General features: G+C 41.8%; 2 protein-coding genes across 2 annotated transcripts; both read left to right on the plus strand.

Moving 5' to 3' along the window:
• The first annotated feature begins 4156 nt into the window (after positions 1–4156).
• On the plus strand, positions 4157–5095 carry Or2h1b (olfactory receptor family 2 subfamily H member 1B). Its single transcript, NM_001001428.1, has one exon. It carries the CDS (start codon positions 4157–4159, stop codon positions 5093–5095), a length of 939 nt encoding a protein of 312 aa, NP_001001428.1.
• A 4968-nt stretch (positions 5096–10063) lies between these two features.
• Or2h1 (olfactory receptor family 2 subfamily H member 1) lies at positions 10064–11002 on the plus strand. Its single transcript, NM_001001429.1, has one exon. The coding sequence runs from the start codon at positions 10064–10066 to the stop codon at positions 11000–11002; it is 939 nt and encodes a 312-aa protein (NP_001001429.1).
• Positions 11003–16439: the final 5437 nt, after the last annotated feature.

The following is a 16439-nucleotide window of genomic DNA, read 5'->3' on the forward strand; positions in this document are numbered from 1 at the left end:
CTGAACAAATTATTTTACCTGCCTCTGTTTCTCTTCATCTGCAAACAAAGGTAGAGTACAATCATTGTACCTGGGCTACATGATGGATGCAGAGTGTGTGAGTACCACATAGGAAGTCGAACAGGGCTCAGAATCCAGGTCTGGGTTTGTTGGCTGTGTAATGTTGGGGAAGACGTTTCAATTATCTGGTATTGAACCTCTGTAACAAGAAACCAATGCTGATAAATATTCCAGACATGTAGAATGGAGACAGATGGGCAGAAAGTTCTCAGCAGATGGTGACAGTCATCATATGGACACCAAAAAGAACAGATATGGAAATCCACTCCCTGCACCTCTTAGTGCATGCCTAGGTCTTTGGTGATCAGTAAAGAGAAGGAACGGCCAGGCTGTGGTGACACATGCCTTTAACCCCAGCACTCAGGGAGCAAAGGAAAGTAGATCTCTGTAAGCTTGGTCTACAGAGCAAGTTCCACAACAGCCAGGAAAACCTGTCTTTAAAAAAAGAGACAGACAAAGAATGTATCCATGAAAATGGAAATAACTGGAAGATAGTTAAGGAATATTTGAATTTTGGTGCCTCAGAATTGAAGCAGCCAAAGGGGGAGGGGAGAGTTTTGAATCACAGCACAAAACAACAGAAAGACAGTCAAAGGATGATGGACCTTAAAGAGCTTGAAAATAATTTACTCAAAGTGGCCTGGACAGTAAGTGAGCCAGGGACACAGGAAGAAAATCGAAGAGTTCACAGCTTAGAAGTCCTTCAATTGCTTTTTAGTAACACAAGAAAAGCTATAAGACAGCATAGGAGAACTTACTATAAATAACGCAAGCAAGAGTGATCGCCTCTTGAAGGGGTAGGACGTGAGTGAGATCAGGAGAGGCATGCAAATGGCTTCTACGCCTTTTGAAGAGATTACCAACAATAAAGCACTTAAATATTAGAAGGGGGTCTTCCCTCAAAAAGAGAAAAAAATAGGAGGAAGGGGAGAAGGCAGGAGATTCAGAGTTAAGCTGGAGGAGGAAAGATGCTACACAACGTCCAAACATGCAAGAGGTGACCTCTAAGGGAACTCAGCCCACGCATCCCCTCTGCAGATGGCACAGAACCTCCAAGAACTCAAGAGGGCTCCTGTGAGGAGGCACAACCCACTCATCCCCTCTTCAGGCCCCACCCATCAACCTGCAGGGTTCCTGCCTCTCAGCTGTCAAGTGGCTGTCACTACCTGCCATCTTCATGGTGAGCTTCAGTGCCCCAGGTCCCCTCTCTTTTACAACAGTACCATCACCTCCTGCGAGATGCAACACAGTTCTCTCTACAGCTCTGTCTCTCCCACACTCAGTAACTTTACTTTATGGCTTTCAGTTCTGTGTTCTTCTGACGGTGTTTGGGTTTTTCAGAGACAGGAGACTGCACACATTTCCAGCCTATGAGCTCTTATACATAGTCTGTCAACATTGCCCAATATTTTTAAAAAATCCCTTAACTTAGTTACTTACTACGGGCTGCCATAAACAGAGCTAAGTGTGGTGTGTGAATTTTGACTTGATACTATGCAAAAAGAAACAACAATGTTAGTCTGGTAGTTGTTATTGGTGGTGGTGGTGGTGGTGGTTGTTGTTGGTGGTGGTGGTGGTGTTACAATTTTTGGTTTTTGTCAATGTAACACAAGCTAGAGTTATCTAGGAAGAACCTCAATTGAAAAAAATTGTCACCATTATCTTGCCTATAGTGAAGTCTCTAAGGCATTTCTTGATTAATTAGGGAAAGGTATAGCCTACTGTGAGTGGTACCAAACCCTAGGTAGGTAGTTCTGGGTTGTGTAAGAAAGCAGGTAGAACAAGTCATGGAAAGCAAGCCAATGAAGTAGGATTCCTCCATGGTCTCTTCTTCAGTTCCTACCCTGACTTCCCTCAGTGATGAAGAATGACCTGAGAGCTCAAAGCGGAAGTAAAAACCTGTTTCTCCCGAAGTTGCTTTTGGTCATCTGTTTTATCACAGTCCTCACAAAGACACTTCTGAAAGTATCAGAACAATGGGCAACTTTGGAATCTGGGGTGTTCATGAGGCACTATATCCATTATAAGTTCTTGGAAATTCATGTCCTGTATATTTTGTTTCAGAGACCACATTGTTGCAGGTCTCTGTAATGTAGCAATACCCTGGCCAGTAACTTGCTCCCAATGACTCAGAATAAAAATGATACATGAGGAAATATAGTCGAAATGAAAATACTTTAAATGGTGAATCTTTTACAAAGTTATACAGGCACTTTTTCAAAGAACTCTGGTAGCTCTTATGAATACATAAACTCACTTCAAAGTAAAATATTTGAAAATGTATCGGAATCATATTAACTAATAATTATGCAAAATCAAAACCCTACTTTGGATGTTTCAACATTATGGTGCTGAGACAGGGGGATCTCATGTTCAAATCCACCCATGTCTCTGTAATGTAGCAATACCCTGGCTTTGACAGAAGAAAGGTGGGAAGAAGAAGGGAGGGGAACAAGAGGAATGAAGGGAGAGAGGGAGGAAGGGAGGGAAGAAAGGGGGGACGGGACTTCAAATATCCTGCAACAAAATTTTACCTTAAATGAAAAGAAATTAAGCTACTTCAAACTTTCACTAGAAAACTGCATGGGGTTTGGTCCTTTATTTTTTTTTTAACTTTATTTAGTGAAGCAAGGCCTCTTTCTGAAGCCCAGGCTGTCTCAATCTCACAGGTCCTTCAGTCTAAGACAGTCTAATGCCTGGATTGTATCTTCTCTCTTTTTTTTATTTCCAATTTTGAAAATTATTTTTATTGCTTTTAATTATGTGTGTGTTTGTTAGTATGCACACATGTGTACAGATGACTGAGGTACTCAATAGTGTCAGATCCCCTGGAATAAGTAGTTGGGAGCTGGCCAACACATGTGCTGGCAACTGATCTTAAATTTTCTTTGAGAATAATTTGCACTCTTAACCACTTGGTCATCCCCCCATTTCTAGGATTCTATGTTCTTAAGGAATTATGTCATTATAATATCAGGTGACAATCACTGTAAGCCTAACACTTTTTTCTTAAAATATATCCAAATACATATAATGTAAAAGGTTTTTCGGGGGCTGGAGAGATGGCTCAGTGGTTAAGAGCACCGACTGCTCTTCCTGAGGTCCTGAGTTCAAATCCCAGCAACCACATGGTGGCTCACAACCATCTGTAATGAGATCTGATGCCTTCTTCTGGTGTGTCTGAAGACAGCTACAGTGTACTCATATATAATAAATAAATAAAATATTTAAAAAAGAAAAATATTTTTCTCTTAGAGGGAAAATATTTGGTCCAATTTGATGAGCTATAAAGATTGTTTTTATTTAATTTTAATTTTGTTTTATGTGTATGGGAGGTTTGCCTCTCTCTCTCTCTCTCTCTCTCTCTCTCTCTGTGTGTGTGTGTGTGTGTGTGTGTGTGACTTACACACCTGAAAGATCCAAAACAGCAGTTACTGTGAGCCCCCCTTGTGGGTCCTGGGAATCAAACTCAGGTCCCCTGGAAAAATAGCCAGCCCTCTTAACCACTGAGCCCTCTGTCCAGCCCCATGAGCTTTGTTTTCAAACAAGAGTCCTAATTGAGGTCACTGGAAATTGCAGCATTCGTTGGGGGGGGGGGGTAATATCTTGTCTATAGACCTAGTTTCAATCGGTTGTCTACACTTCTGCAAATGCTATCAGAAAGTAAGAAGAAGCCGAACTGAGTTTTATCATCGGATCATCATAAGCCGCAAAATTCATTATTATTCCTACCACCTAGAAGGAACAACTTCAACAGTAGGCCAGTGTACAGATCGTAGCACATGCTTAGCAAATGTCTGTTGTGATAATAAAAATTAATGAGTGAATCCCTGTTTTTAATTAGCCTCTCTTCCCCTTTACCAAGGAATCAGAGGCTCAAGTATAGGATCCAGCTGTCCCTGGTTTCCTTGGGACCTCTAGACCTCTGACAGAAGCAGGAGGAGAAGACCAGGAGCTGGGGGAGAAAACAAGGAGCTGCTGAGAGGTGGGCTCAAGAAGAGACAGAGGCAGAAGTGTCCCGACTGCAGGACTTCAGGACTCATTGAATCGTGATGATGGGACAGCACCTCCAGCTGGATTCATAGCAGAACAGACTATGGTCAACCAGAGCTCCCCCACTGGCTTCCTCCTGCTGGGCTTCTCTGAACACCCACACCTGGAAAAGATTCTCTTCGTGGTTGTCTTGTGTTCCTACCTCCTCACCCTCCTAGGAAACACACTCATCCTCCTGCTGTCCACACTCGACCCCAGGCTCCACTCTCCAATGTACTTCTTCCTCTCTAACCTCTCCTTCTTGGACCTCTGCTTCACCACAACTTGTGTCCCCCAGATGCTGTTCAACCTCTGGGGCCCCACAAAGACCATCAGTTTCCTGGGATGCTCTGTCCAACTCTTCATCTTCATGCTCCTGGGGACGACAGAGTGCATCCTCCTGACGGTGATGGCCTTTGACCGCTATGTGGCTGTCTGCCAACCCCTCCACTATGCCACCATCATCCACCCACGCCTGTGTCAGCAGTTGGCAGGTGTGGCCTGGGGTATAGGTTTGGTCCAATCCATAGTTCAGATACCTCCCACCCTCAAACTGCCCTTCTGTCCCCACAGGCAGATAGATGACTTTCTTTGTGAAGTCCCATCTCTAATTCGACTCTCTTGTGGGGACACCACTTTTAATGAGATCCAGTTGGCAGTTGCAGGAGTCATCTTCCTGCTTGTACCTCTGAGCCTCATCCTTGTCTCTTATGGTGCCATCGTCAGGGCAGTGCTGAAAACTAACTCTCGAAAAGGGCGCAGGAAAGCTTTTGGGACCTGCTCCTCCCACCTCATCGTGGTCACCCTCTTCTACAGCTCAGTCATCGCTGTCTATCTGCAGCCCAAAAATCCCTATGCCCAAGAGAGGGGCAAGTTCTTTGGTCTCTTCTATGCAGTGGGCACCCCCACATTCAACCCTCTCGTATACACCCTGAGGAACAAGGAGGTGAAGAGAGCATTCTGGAAGCTGCTGGGGAAGGACGTGGACTCTGGGGAAAGCTGAGGGCAAAATACTTGTGTGCTTTCTGAAATAAAAAGTTTCTTCATGATATATATATTGTATTCTTATTTGTGCATATTAATTAATATAATAATTAATAATAATAATTTAATAATTAATAATAATAAAAGAAGCTGTGAACTAGAAAGGGAGACATGTGAGGAGTTGGTGGGAGGGAACCTGAGAGGGGATGGAGGGAGAAAAAAAACGTCAGGGAAAAAGTGATACAATCCTGTTTCAATTAAAATATATTTTTGGAAAAAAATTTAAAATGTGAAGTCCCCAAGGCCACACACCTGAGTCACACGTGAGTGTGACTATGAAAGGAGAGAGAGAGACGGAGAAATAAGCATTTCCTTTATGGACTTTAAGTTCAAACATTATCTACTCTTGATATTTCCTCTGTTTTCCATTGTGTCTTCATTATCTTTGTTTCTCTACATTCTCAAACTCTTTCGTGGTGGTCTCTGGATATATATTCTCTCCCCAGTTGTTATTTCTGCTTAGGGGAGGCATATATCTGCATGTGCAGTGCAAGCAAAGGCTTGGGTTACAACAAATCTGATACTTTGAATATGCCCTTTGATTTGCTTACAATGTGAAAGTGATAATCTAGTCACTTCTTAAGTCTCTGTCATCTCAAAGACAGACAGTACCTCAGAGTGAAAGGCTGGAAAACAACTTTCCAAACAAATGGTCAGAAGAAGCAAGCTGGAGTAGCCATTCTAATATCAAATAAAATCAATTTTCAATTAAAAGTCATCAAAAAAGATAAGGAAGGACACTTCATATTCATCAAAGGAAAAATCCACCAAGATGAACTCTCAATCCTCATCTTCGGTTGGTTTATATACAAGTGTGCAATTTCTAGGCTTGAAAGTAAAATGATGCTATCTGGTGCTGGATAGAGGAGACTTATTTTTTATTATGGCAGCTTGCTATTTTTGTAACATGGTGATTTGGTTGAACACAATAAAGTACAGTAGTAACTGAAAAAAAAAGTCTCTGTCATCTATCTCTATTACCTATATCATTATGATCTATCTATATCTATCTCAATCTATCTACCTATCTATACTTATGTTTATCATATATCTCACCATCATTAATCTATCTCTATCTATAATCTATAATCTATCTATCTGTCTGTCTGACTCTCTATCTTTGTCTTTCAGAGTAATGAGACATTTCTTTGTAGCCTCCTAGATCTTGCAGAGCATGAGGACTTCTGCCTCATAACATTAGATATAGCAACATAACATGAGAGCTGCCTGAACCAGGAAATGTTTCTCCACTGATGGAAGTCGTTATTTGAATGTGAAATGCCTGCCTCATCCCACATCCTCCCTATATGCTCATGTTTTTGAACACAAGGTCCACAGGTAATGGCACTCTTTTGTAATGCTGTGGAACGTTTAGGAATAGAAGCAGGGATGGAGAAAATGGGTCATTGAGGCAGGTCTTGGGGTTTTATGGCATGGCCCCACTTGCTTCCACTCCCTGCTTCTTGACTGTGAATCCAGTGTGGCTCTGCTACTAACACTCCTCCTACCATGTTTTTCTACCATAATGGACTGCATCCCTCAACCTGTAAGCCAAAATAAATCCCTCATTCCTTATGATGCTGCTGCTTCTTATTCGCATTCTTAATCTTATTCTTATCCCTCTCCCCCTCCCCTGCACCTCCTCCTCCTCCTCCTCCTCCTCCTCCTCCCTTTTTAGTATAGACTTTATTCAGGGAATGGAGAGGGAAGCTGAGGAGTATTAGAGGCCAAGAAAGGTAGAGAGAGAGAGAGAGAGAGAGAGAGAGAGAGAGAGAGAGAGAGAGGAGGGAGGGAGGAAGGAAGGAGGAGGAGGAGGAAGGAGAAGAAGAAGAAGAAGAAGAAGAAGAAGAAGAAGAAGAAGAAGAAGAAGAAGAAGAAGAAGAAGAAGAAGAAGAAGAAGAAGAAGAAGAAGAAGAAGAAGTAGAGGCCAGCTACGAACAGGTGAAGAGAGAGGGGTGAATGGAATGGGGAGAGAACTGGAGCACAAAGTCAAGAGCAAGAGAGAGCAAGAGCCCTTATGATGCTTCTTGTCGGGTTTTTGGCCGTAGCAACCACAAAAGTCACTGACACTGAATAGGATAGACAGACTGAGAAAATGGAGGGGCATGGAAAGGAAAGAAGTCCCCCATTCCAGGATAAACTGTAAGCCTTTGCCAGCTGAGAAACCAGAATTTGAGCACAGTTAACATTTGTTATGAAGGCTGCTTGCATAAAAGCAGAATTCTTTTATATAGAAAAGTTTCAAATAAGAATGTTAAAATAGCAATGAATCATGGCTTAAAGACTAAGCACGTACTACCCTCAGGAAGGTACTCTTTTATTTCCCAGCTATAAACCTTCAATTTTCAAGGACTCTTACTACAACCACCACTTATCATTTAAAAAAAGACAAGCTACTGAAAACCCTTGTCACTTGTGGCTTCATTTCTTCAGGTTGTAATCCCCATCCCCGGAAGCTACCCTATAATCCCATTTACCAAAAAGAGGGGGAAATCGTCTTAGCAAACTTTTAAGATGTATTTTGAAAGCTGCCAAAAATATTAGCAACTACCAAGAAACTAAAGTACAACTCTTTTGTGAAGCACGCGCGCACACACACACACACACACACACACACACACACACACACACACACTTTATGTGGCTTCCACCAGCTCTGAGTACCTCTCTGTCTCCAGTGCTTAAGTCTACAGAGAGGTTTTCCTACCAATATAAGGCACTGCTTAACATTGGCTCACACTGAAATTCTTTTCTTCAGAAAACTCATCCCATCTTCACTTGGGGAGAAGTCTGTGAAAAATTATCTTGGACTGCTGTAGGGAACAGCCTAGAGCTTCATCCCTGGCCCATACCCATTGCTCCTGATGATACAATGAGGTGTCTCAACACTGTTGTCATCATACAGTCATTGTGATTCCATGTCTTTGCTGTATATAAATAATAAACCGGGAGTGGGAGGTGAACATTTTGGATATAGATAAGTAAAATAATTGATAATTAAAAATAAATAATAAACTGTCTACTGTTAAAGTTCATTTACACATGATGATTGCTGAAGGGAAGAAGCACATCGTCTTCAGTGGTGTAGCCCCAGGTCAGATGCCCGTGCTCCTGTAAATAAAGGCTCACCCACAAAATTGTAAGCACACCTAATATAACTCACTGGGTCGCAAAAAGACATGAAACTAGAAGGACACAAGAGGAGAACAGAGGGGGATAAGAAAGACAAGAGAAGATCATAGATCATAAATATTATATATATACATGTATGTATATATATACATGTATGTATATACATATACATATATATAGTGTGTGTGAGAACATATAATAATGGAGCTCAATGTACTAATGCATGACAATGAAAAGAACATTTTCAAAACCTAAATACTGGATTTATGTAACCTGCACCTCAAATTAACAAAGAGATAAGACATAAAATACAATACGTGTGTATTCAGAGGGTAGAAGCAAGGCTTAAGAGAAATCAAGAGGACGCCGTAGATAAGAGAATGTCATTGTTCCCCCTAGAGACACTAAGAAACAGAGGAGACCTTATCGCCATGGAATATTATACCGGAATGTTGTCGTCGATTAGCTATGAACCATCATTACCAACAGTGCCTAATTAATCACCAGTGGGCAGAGGAACCAGATTCCTCGGAGAACTAAAAACATGTCCCTACGGGATGAGAGTCCAGGGATCCCTCCTTTTCGTTTCCAGTGTCAGAGAAAGGGAAGATAACTTCCTCACTTTGGAAGAATAACTGTGGTAAGATGTGCTGAGGGCCAGATGCTGGAAGCAGTCTCTTTTGGGTCAAGGCTCAGCATTACTGCATTCTTCTGAAGAATTACTTTGCCTGAATCAAAGAGAAAACACAGTAGTCATATCCAGGTCATGGCACTGATGCAGACTGCTTTGGGAAGTTCAGGGTGGCATTCCCATCCACAGTATGCTGAGCCCTAACACCAGTGCTGTCACCGGGGCACAAGCTATCAGTTTGCTCTCACTTTTCATGGTGTGAAGATCAAGAGGAGGCTCCGTTCAAACCAGAAACTCCTCATTATGGGGAAACCTCCCCTGCCAAGGAGTGAGAAGACTCTGACCTGATCATGGTAAGTCTAGAGATTTTTCTTCTGTAGTCCAGCAAAATCCCGCACGTCTTAAACAGTGGGGTCACATCTGACACACGTTGTGTTGTCCTGAACAAATTATTTTACCTGCCTCTGTTTCTCTTCATCTGCAAACAAAGGTAGAGTACAATCATTGTACCTGGGCTACATAATGGATGCAGAGTGTGTGAGTACCACATAGGAAATCGAACAGGGCTCAGAATCCAGGTCTGGGTTTGTTGGCTGTGTAATGTTGGGGAAGACGTTTCAATTATCTGGTATTGAACCTCTGTAACAAGAAACCAATGCTGATAAATATTCCAGACATGTAGAATGGAGACAGATGGGCAGAAAGTTCTCAGCAGATGGTGACAGTCATCATACGGACACCAAAAAGAACAGATATGGAAACCCACTCCCTGCACCTCTTAGTGCATGCCTAGGTCTTTGGTGATCAGTAAAGAGAAGGAACGGCCAGGCTGTAGTGACACATGCCTTTAATCCCAGCACTCATGGAGCAAAGGAAAGTAGATCTCTGTAAGCTTGGTCTACAGAGCAAGTTCCAGAACAGCCAGGATGACACAGAGAAAACCTGTCTTTAAAAAGAAAGGAAAGAGAGAGAGAAAAAAAGACAGAGAATGTATCCATGAAAATGGAAATTAACTGGAAGACTGCCAGGTAATATTTGAATTTTGGTGGCTTAGAATTGAATCAGGCAAGGGGGGAGGGGAGAGTTTTGAATCACAGCACAAAACAACAGAAAGACAGTCAAAGGATGATGCACCTCCAGCTGGATTCATAGCAGAAATGGACTATGGTCAACCAGAGCTCCCCCACTGGCTTCCTCCTGCTGGGCTTCTCTGAACACCCACACCTGGAAAAGATTCTCTTCGTGGTTGTCTTGTGTTCCTACCTCCTCACCCTCCTAGGAAACACTCTCATCCTCCTGCTGTCCACACTCGACCCCAGGCTCCACTCTCCGATGTACTTCTTCCTCTCCAACCTCTCCTTCTTGGACCTCTGCTTCACCACAACCTGTGTCCCCCAGATGCTACTCAACCTCTGGGGCCCCACAAAAACCATCAGCTTCCTGGGATGCTCTGTTCAGCTCTTCATCTTCCTGTCCTTGGGAACCACCGAATGCATCCTCCTAACAGTAATGGCCTTTGACCGCTATGTGGCTGTCTGCCAACCCCTCCACTATACCACCATCATCCACCCCCGCCTGTGCTGGAAGCTAGCAGCTGTGGCCTGGATAATGGGGCTGATTCAATCCATAGTCCAGACACCTCCCACTCTCCGCCTGCCCTTCTGTCCTCATAGGCAGATAGATGATTTTCTTTGTGAAGTCCCATCTCTAATTCAACTGTCCTGTGGAGACACCACTTTTAATGAGATTCAGTTGGCTGTGTCCAGTGTCATTCTTGTGGTTGTGCCTCTGAGCCTCATCCTTGTCTCTTACGGTGCCATTGCCAGGGCAGTGCTGAGGATAAACTCCACTGAAGCATGGAAAAAGGCTTTTGGGACTTGCTCCTCCCACCTCATCGTGGTCACCCTCTTCTACAGCTCAGTAATCGCTGTCTATCTGCAACCCAAAAATCCTTATGCCCAGGAGAGGGGCAAGTTCTTTGGTCTCTTCTATGCAGTGGGCACTCCCACACTGAACCCTCTCATTTATACCCTGAGGAACAAGGAAGTAAAGAGGGCATTCTGGAGACTTTGGGGGAAGGATGGGGAATCCAAAAATACCTAAGAGAGACATAGTTATAGCAGAAGGATTGCTGTAAGTTCAAAGCCAGGATTGGTAGACACACTGAGACTTTTGAGGAAACTGGGGAGATACTGGTAATTAGAATGTAAATGACTGGTAAATTGAAGAGAATTGTTAGAGTAACAGTGGGGACCTAGTTATGGCCTTGCTTTGACTTTAGTTCTGGTTATGTTACACCAAGTTGTATAACTAGTACACTGCAGTGAAGGATGTTGTAAACGTGGCTTAATCATTCCTTTGGTTTGACAAAACCCTATTAGTGGTAAGCATTTCTAGCCTCAAAGACATTAGATACCCCACAGTTAAGAGCTTTGTCTCTAACAGGGACATTGTCTCTACAGTGAAGAGAAGGCCTAGAACATTTCCTGATGGATAGTTTTCTTGCAACTGTAAGATTACCTGGTCCAAGAACTTTAGAGGCTAAGAATTTCTCCCCACCATTGATGTTTCATACTCTAGAGTCCGTTGGGTCTCATGAAAAGCATCAATGCACCGGTACAAGGGCCCTTTCCTGCTCTGTGGTCAAGTCACTCACCAGTCCTGTGAGTGCACACACACTCCTTTCTGGGGGTACAAAAATGGATCACTGAAATTTGCTTCCCCTGTATCTAAAGCACTAGTGGTTTACTATCAGTGGTGTTAAATGTGAACATAGAATTTGTCCTTACTTTGAAGGGATGCCATTCAATGGTCCAGACTCCAGATGCCTAAAAACTGCAAACATGTGATGAGCCCTGGATCTTTATGGGTTTTATTTCCCACTTTCTAGGCTATTACATTAATACCCCCAGTACACTTACCCTCCTGGCTGACTCTGCTTAATCAATATAATCTCAATCAATACGATCTTAACCAACGCAATCTCAACGAAGCCGATGGTTGAATTTCCTGCAATTCTGTAAAACAGTTGCTAAACTCGGCCATAATTAAAGATTAAATTAGACAATGTCAGTAGTAGCCAAACTCTTATGAAAATACTCCATGTGGAAAAGTCTACAAACAAGTGATGAAGATCTTGACACAAAATACTTTGTATAATGTTTTCAGGTATTTCACACCCTGAAGGAAATGTTCTGAAAGCTATAAATAGGCTGTTTATTAATGGGTCTTATTAAAATAGGTCTTGGGATGTTATTTCTAATTTCATTCTTAAAAATTGAAGTTGAAGTGCAATGTTTGAAGACCTTTTTTCAGTACTACTGTGTATTTTAGGTCATGTTTATTTAAAATCAAATTTAGGTAATGAATTTATGCTAAATGTATTTTAAATAATGTTAAATCAATGGATGGGCTGAAATGTCTAGCATAAAAGGGGCTTTTAAACTATTTTGACTAATAAACCATTGAGAACTAGTTTCTGAATTTTAAAAACTTTGTTACTAGTTTTGTGTGATCAGGTCTTGTCATATAGGTGCGTTCATGTGTGTGCATGCATTTCTGCATGCATGCATGCATGTGTCTGCATGTGTGTAGAGAACCTTTTAAGATCATATAATTTCTGTGAGTTTGTACTTTTAACATTTTAAAATTTGTTTGATGTTTATAAGAGAGTACTTGGATGTGTATATTTGTAGAGTTCTCAGAGGTCAGGAGAAAACACTAGGTTCTGAAATTGGAGTTACAGGCAGTTGTGAGCCGTGGTGTATGGGCTAGAAACTGATTCTTGGTGCTCTACAAGATCAATAACCATGCCTAACTACTGAACAATCTCTCTAACTCCCTATATTTTTAAATATTTCATGCGAATCTTCATCAATATTTCTAAACATATTTCTAGAACTTTATTTCAAGCAATACTTAGGTTAGCAAGGGTTACCTTTTTCACATTCTGAAAAAAAAAAGATGTGTTCAGAGTATTCATGAGAACGTGGTCATAATCAAGTTCACAAGTTTGGCCAATCTTTCCCTTCACAGATGGTCATTACTACCATGCGCCTACAACTAATATTCTCTTCCTCATATAAATCTTGTTATGTTTAGATTATTATGATGTTCTTTTTTGTCCTCATTTTTGCTTATGCCTCATGCTGTTTAACCAGAGACTGACACAATCATTCCTCTGTCCTAGAGGAGAAAGAGAATTGTTATCAGAGGCTGGGGAAATGGCTCAGCAGCTAAAAGTACTTCCTGCTCTTCCCGAGGATTCAAGTTCTGTTTCCAACACACACATCAGGCAGCTCACAACCTCCTCTGACTCCATCCCCAGGAGATCCTGAACCCTCTTCTGGCCTCTGTGAGCATCCCCCTTGCACAGCATGCACACAAATAAAAATCCTTTTTAATTATTTAGAAGAAGAGAATTATCATTATAAATACATTCACACGGCATTAAAAAGTTAATTTATACAAACTCATACTGAAATAAATTGTATTAAAACAAAGATAATAAATATTTAAATTCATAATTTCCCAGTTGTTTTATTTCATGTTCTATGACTATTCATATCCAGGAAATCTAGATGATAAGATACTATATCATTCACTAACAACAGTGTGTAACTGCATTTCTTTCCAACTCAAGGTTTATTTGTTTATGGTTGGTTGGTTGGTTGTTGGTTGGTTTTTTGAAACAAGGTCCCACTATATAGTATTGGCTATTCTGAGACTTTCTAAATAAACTAGTCTGACCTTGAACTCACAGAGATCCACCTGCATCTGCCTGAATGCTAGGGTTAAAGATGTGCTCCACCGTAGCCCCACCATATTGATAGCTTAAAAATGGCCACTCTACACTACAGACAAGTCTTCTGTGCATGCCTTTAATACCCACATTAGAAAGACTTGAAAGTTTCAGGTCATCCTTGGATATATAAGAAGAGTCTGTCTGTATAAACCAGGAAATGAAGGAAAGTGGAAAAGAGGGAAAAGGACAGATAGAAGGACAGATTGAGGGAAGAAGGTTAAGCTAAAGTACGGAAATCAATCCATGCTCTATTGCAGTCTTGTTTGCCTGAAGGAAAAGATACTGTCTTTGTCCTGTTGGAACACAGTCATGAAAGAGTTCTGACAGAAACTAGAAGCAAAACTATTGTGTGAACTTACGTATACACCTGTAGACCTAAACTGAGTCTGGTCCTTTCTCATAACAGCACTTGATAAGAGTCTCTTCAGTACATGCAAGACTGTACCTCAGAAAGAAGGTGTTGCAGATCCAGACACATGAAACCTAGGTATCACCACTACAGTCGTGGCTATTCCTTCTTTTCCTTTGTGGGATTCCATCATCTCTAAGATACCTCTGGGTTTGGGGCTGGTCAGAATAATTAATTACACGGCTGAGGTAATGGGATCAACCATCCTTTGCATCCTGCTCAGTATTTTACACTGTGATAACCTTCTGGATTATAACACTGTTCTCCCGCCTCTGTGGAGAGAGTGTAGACTTGAGTTTTACCACTGCTAGGGCTATCAATCAACACACCAAAGAACCACCATGGGATTCTGCTAACTATCAGATATACAAATTCGAGTTACACAGTCAGAGTTCAAAAATGAGGTCCAGATATGAGGCCCTGATACATCCACCATCATTTGAACTGGGCTAAAGGAACTTACATTCCCATTATGATTCATTAGATGAGAGGTAGACAAATATCCCAAGTCATCTACGAACCTAGGATTTGATCATCCCACATTATTACAATATAGAATATTTCAGAGGAATTAAGCAGAAAGGAAGGATTTGAGAGATGCTAGTGGTATAGTCCTATAGGGATATATGAAAGAACTAAGAACAGATGTGACACTGGTTATTCCCAAACACTATCCTATTGAGAGAAAGGGAGTAGGTGAACTATTGGCCTACACCAGTGGGGACTATTGCTGGCGTGTATCCTCGAGAGTCCCATGCCCCTCAACCATAGTTACAAGCTAATTAATTGTCTATGGGCTGTAGAACCCTTGGGTCTCAGCTGAACTAATGAGCTGTTTCTCCATAGGTCAGGAATTCTGGGATCCTCTCTCCACCAAACACCATGTCAGTTTTTCCACTACGAGAACCATTAACAGACGCTAACTTCTCCATGTACTGACAGGGAAGGCTGTTGGTGGAAGAGATGGCTCTGACCAACCTTGACTTCATCTGTGCCATAGAAAAGACCATGGAGCACTGTAGTTTACACAACTGACTGCTTACAAATATGCTCCCTTAGTTTATTGATCTCAACTTTCTTTGCTTCAACTTCTCCTGTTAGGGTGGTGCAGATACGTAGAGTTGAAAAGGGTAATGATAAGATGTTTAACACCCAACTTCGTTAGAGGGATTCGGAGCCTGAGTTTATAGTATTTGCTGAATTTACACAATGTAAACATTCCCAACAAGGAAGATACTAGCTAACATTTACTTACTAAGAGGTGCGACGCACATACATGTACTTAGGAAAGGGCCTAGTAGTGAACATTATCAATTCTTATTAATACTAGAGAGCTAAGCACCCATTCAGAGACGAGTAATCTTATATTCAGTTTTCCTCTTGGTGTCCATGTTGGGGGCTAGGCACCTGTTGAAAGTTCTTTGCTGTCCAAAGAAGACGTTCTGTGGTTGAAGGTAAGTAGAATATTTCTCATCTGTGAAATATCAGATGTGTACTCAACAACCAAGCCTCAGGCTGGAAGGCAACCGAAACCAGACATTTTGTTTGTTTCTTTCCTATTGGAGGAGGTTGCTTTAAAAAAACCAAAACAAAAACAATGAGATTTCATTTACTCTGTGTGTGTGTGTGTATGTTGTGTGTGAATGTGTGTGTGAGTGTGTGTGTATGTGTGTGTGAGTGTGTGTGTGTGTGAGTGTGTGTATGTGTGAGTGTGTGTATGTGAATGTGTGTATGTGTGTATGTGTGTATGTGAGTGTGTGTGTATGTGTGTGTGTGTATATATGTTGTGTGTGAATGTGGGTGTGAGTGTGTGTGTGAATGTGTGTATGTGTGTGTATGTGAATGTGTGTATGTGTGTGTATGTGAATGTGTGTATGTGTGTATGTATGTGTGTGCATGTGTGTGAGTGTGTGTGTATGTGTGTATGTGTGTGTATGTGTGTGAGTGTGTGTGTATGTGTGTGTGTGAATGTGTGTGTGAGTGTATGTGTGTGTATGTGTGTGTGAATGTGTGTGTGAGTGTATGTGTGTATGTGTGTGTGTGAATGTGTGTGTGAATGTGTGTGTATGTGTGTGTGTGTATGTATGTATGTGTGTGTGTTGTTTCCCATGTGTTTTAGTGCTTACAGAGGCCAGAAAAGGACATTGGATTCCATGGATTCATAGGCTACTGTGAACTGCTTGACATGGGTGTTGGGAACTAAACTCTGGCTCCTTAGTAAGAGCACCAAGCACTTTTAACTGCTAAGCCCATTTTTGCTTCTGAAATAAGGAATCACTCTGTGGCCCATGCTGTCCTCAAACTCACCACCCACCTTCCCCCGCCTC

This window comes from Rattus norvegicus, chromosome 20, assembly GCF_036323735.1.
Source record: "Rattus norvegicus strain BN/NHsdMcwi chromosome 20, GRCr8, whole genome shotgun sequence".
Lineage (NCBI taxonomy): Eukaryota > Metazoa > Chordata > Mammalia > Rodentia > Muridae > Rattus > Rattus norvegicus.

Bases quoted from the DNA above. Each gene is read 5' to 3' on its own strand.
- Or2h1b (NM_001001428.1), top strand. From the start codon at position 4,157: ATGGTCAACCAGAGCTCCCCCACTGGCTTCCTCCTGCTGGGCTTCTCT.
- Or2h1 (NM_001001429.1), top strand. From the start codon at position 10,064: ATGGTCAACCAGAGCTCCCCCACTGGCTTCCTCCTGCTGGGCTTCTCT.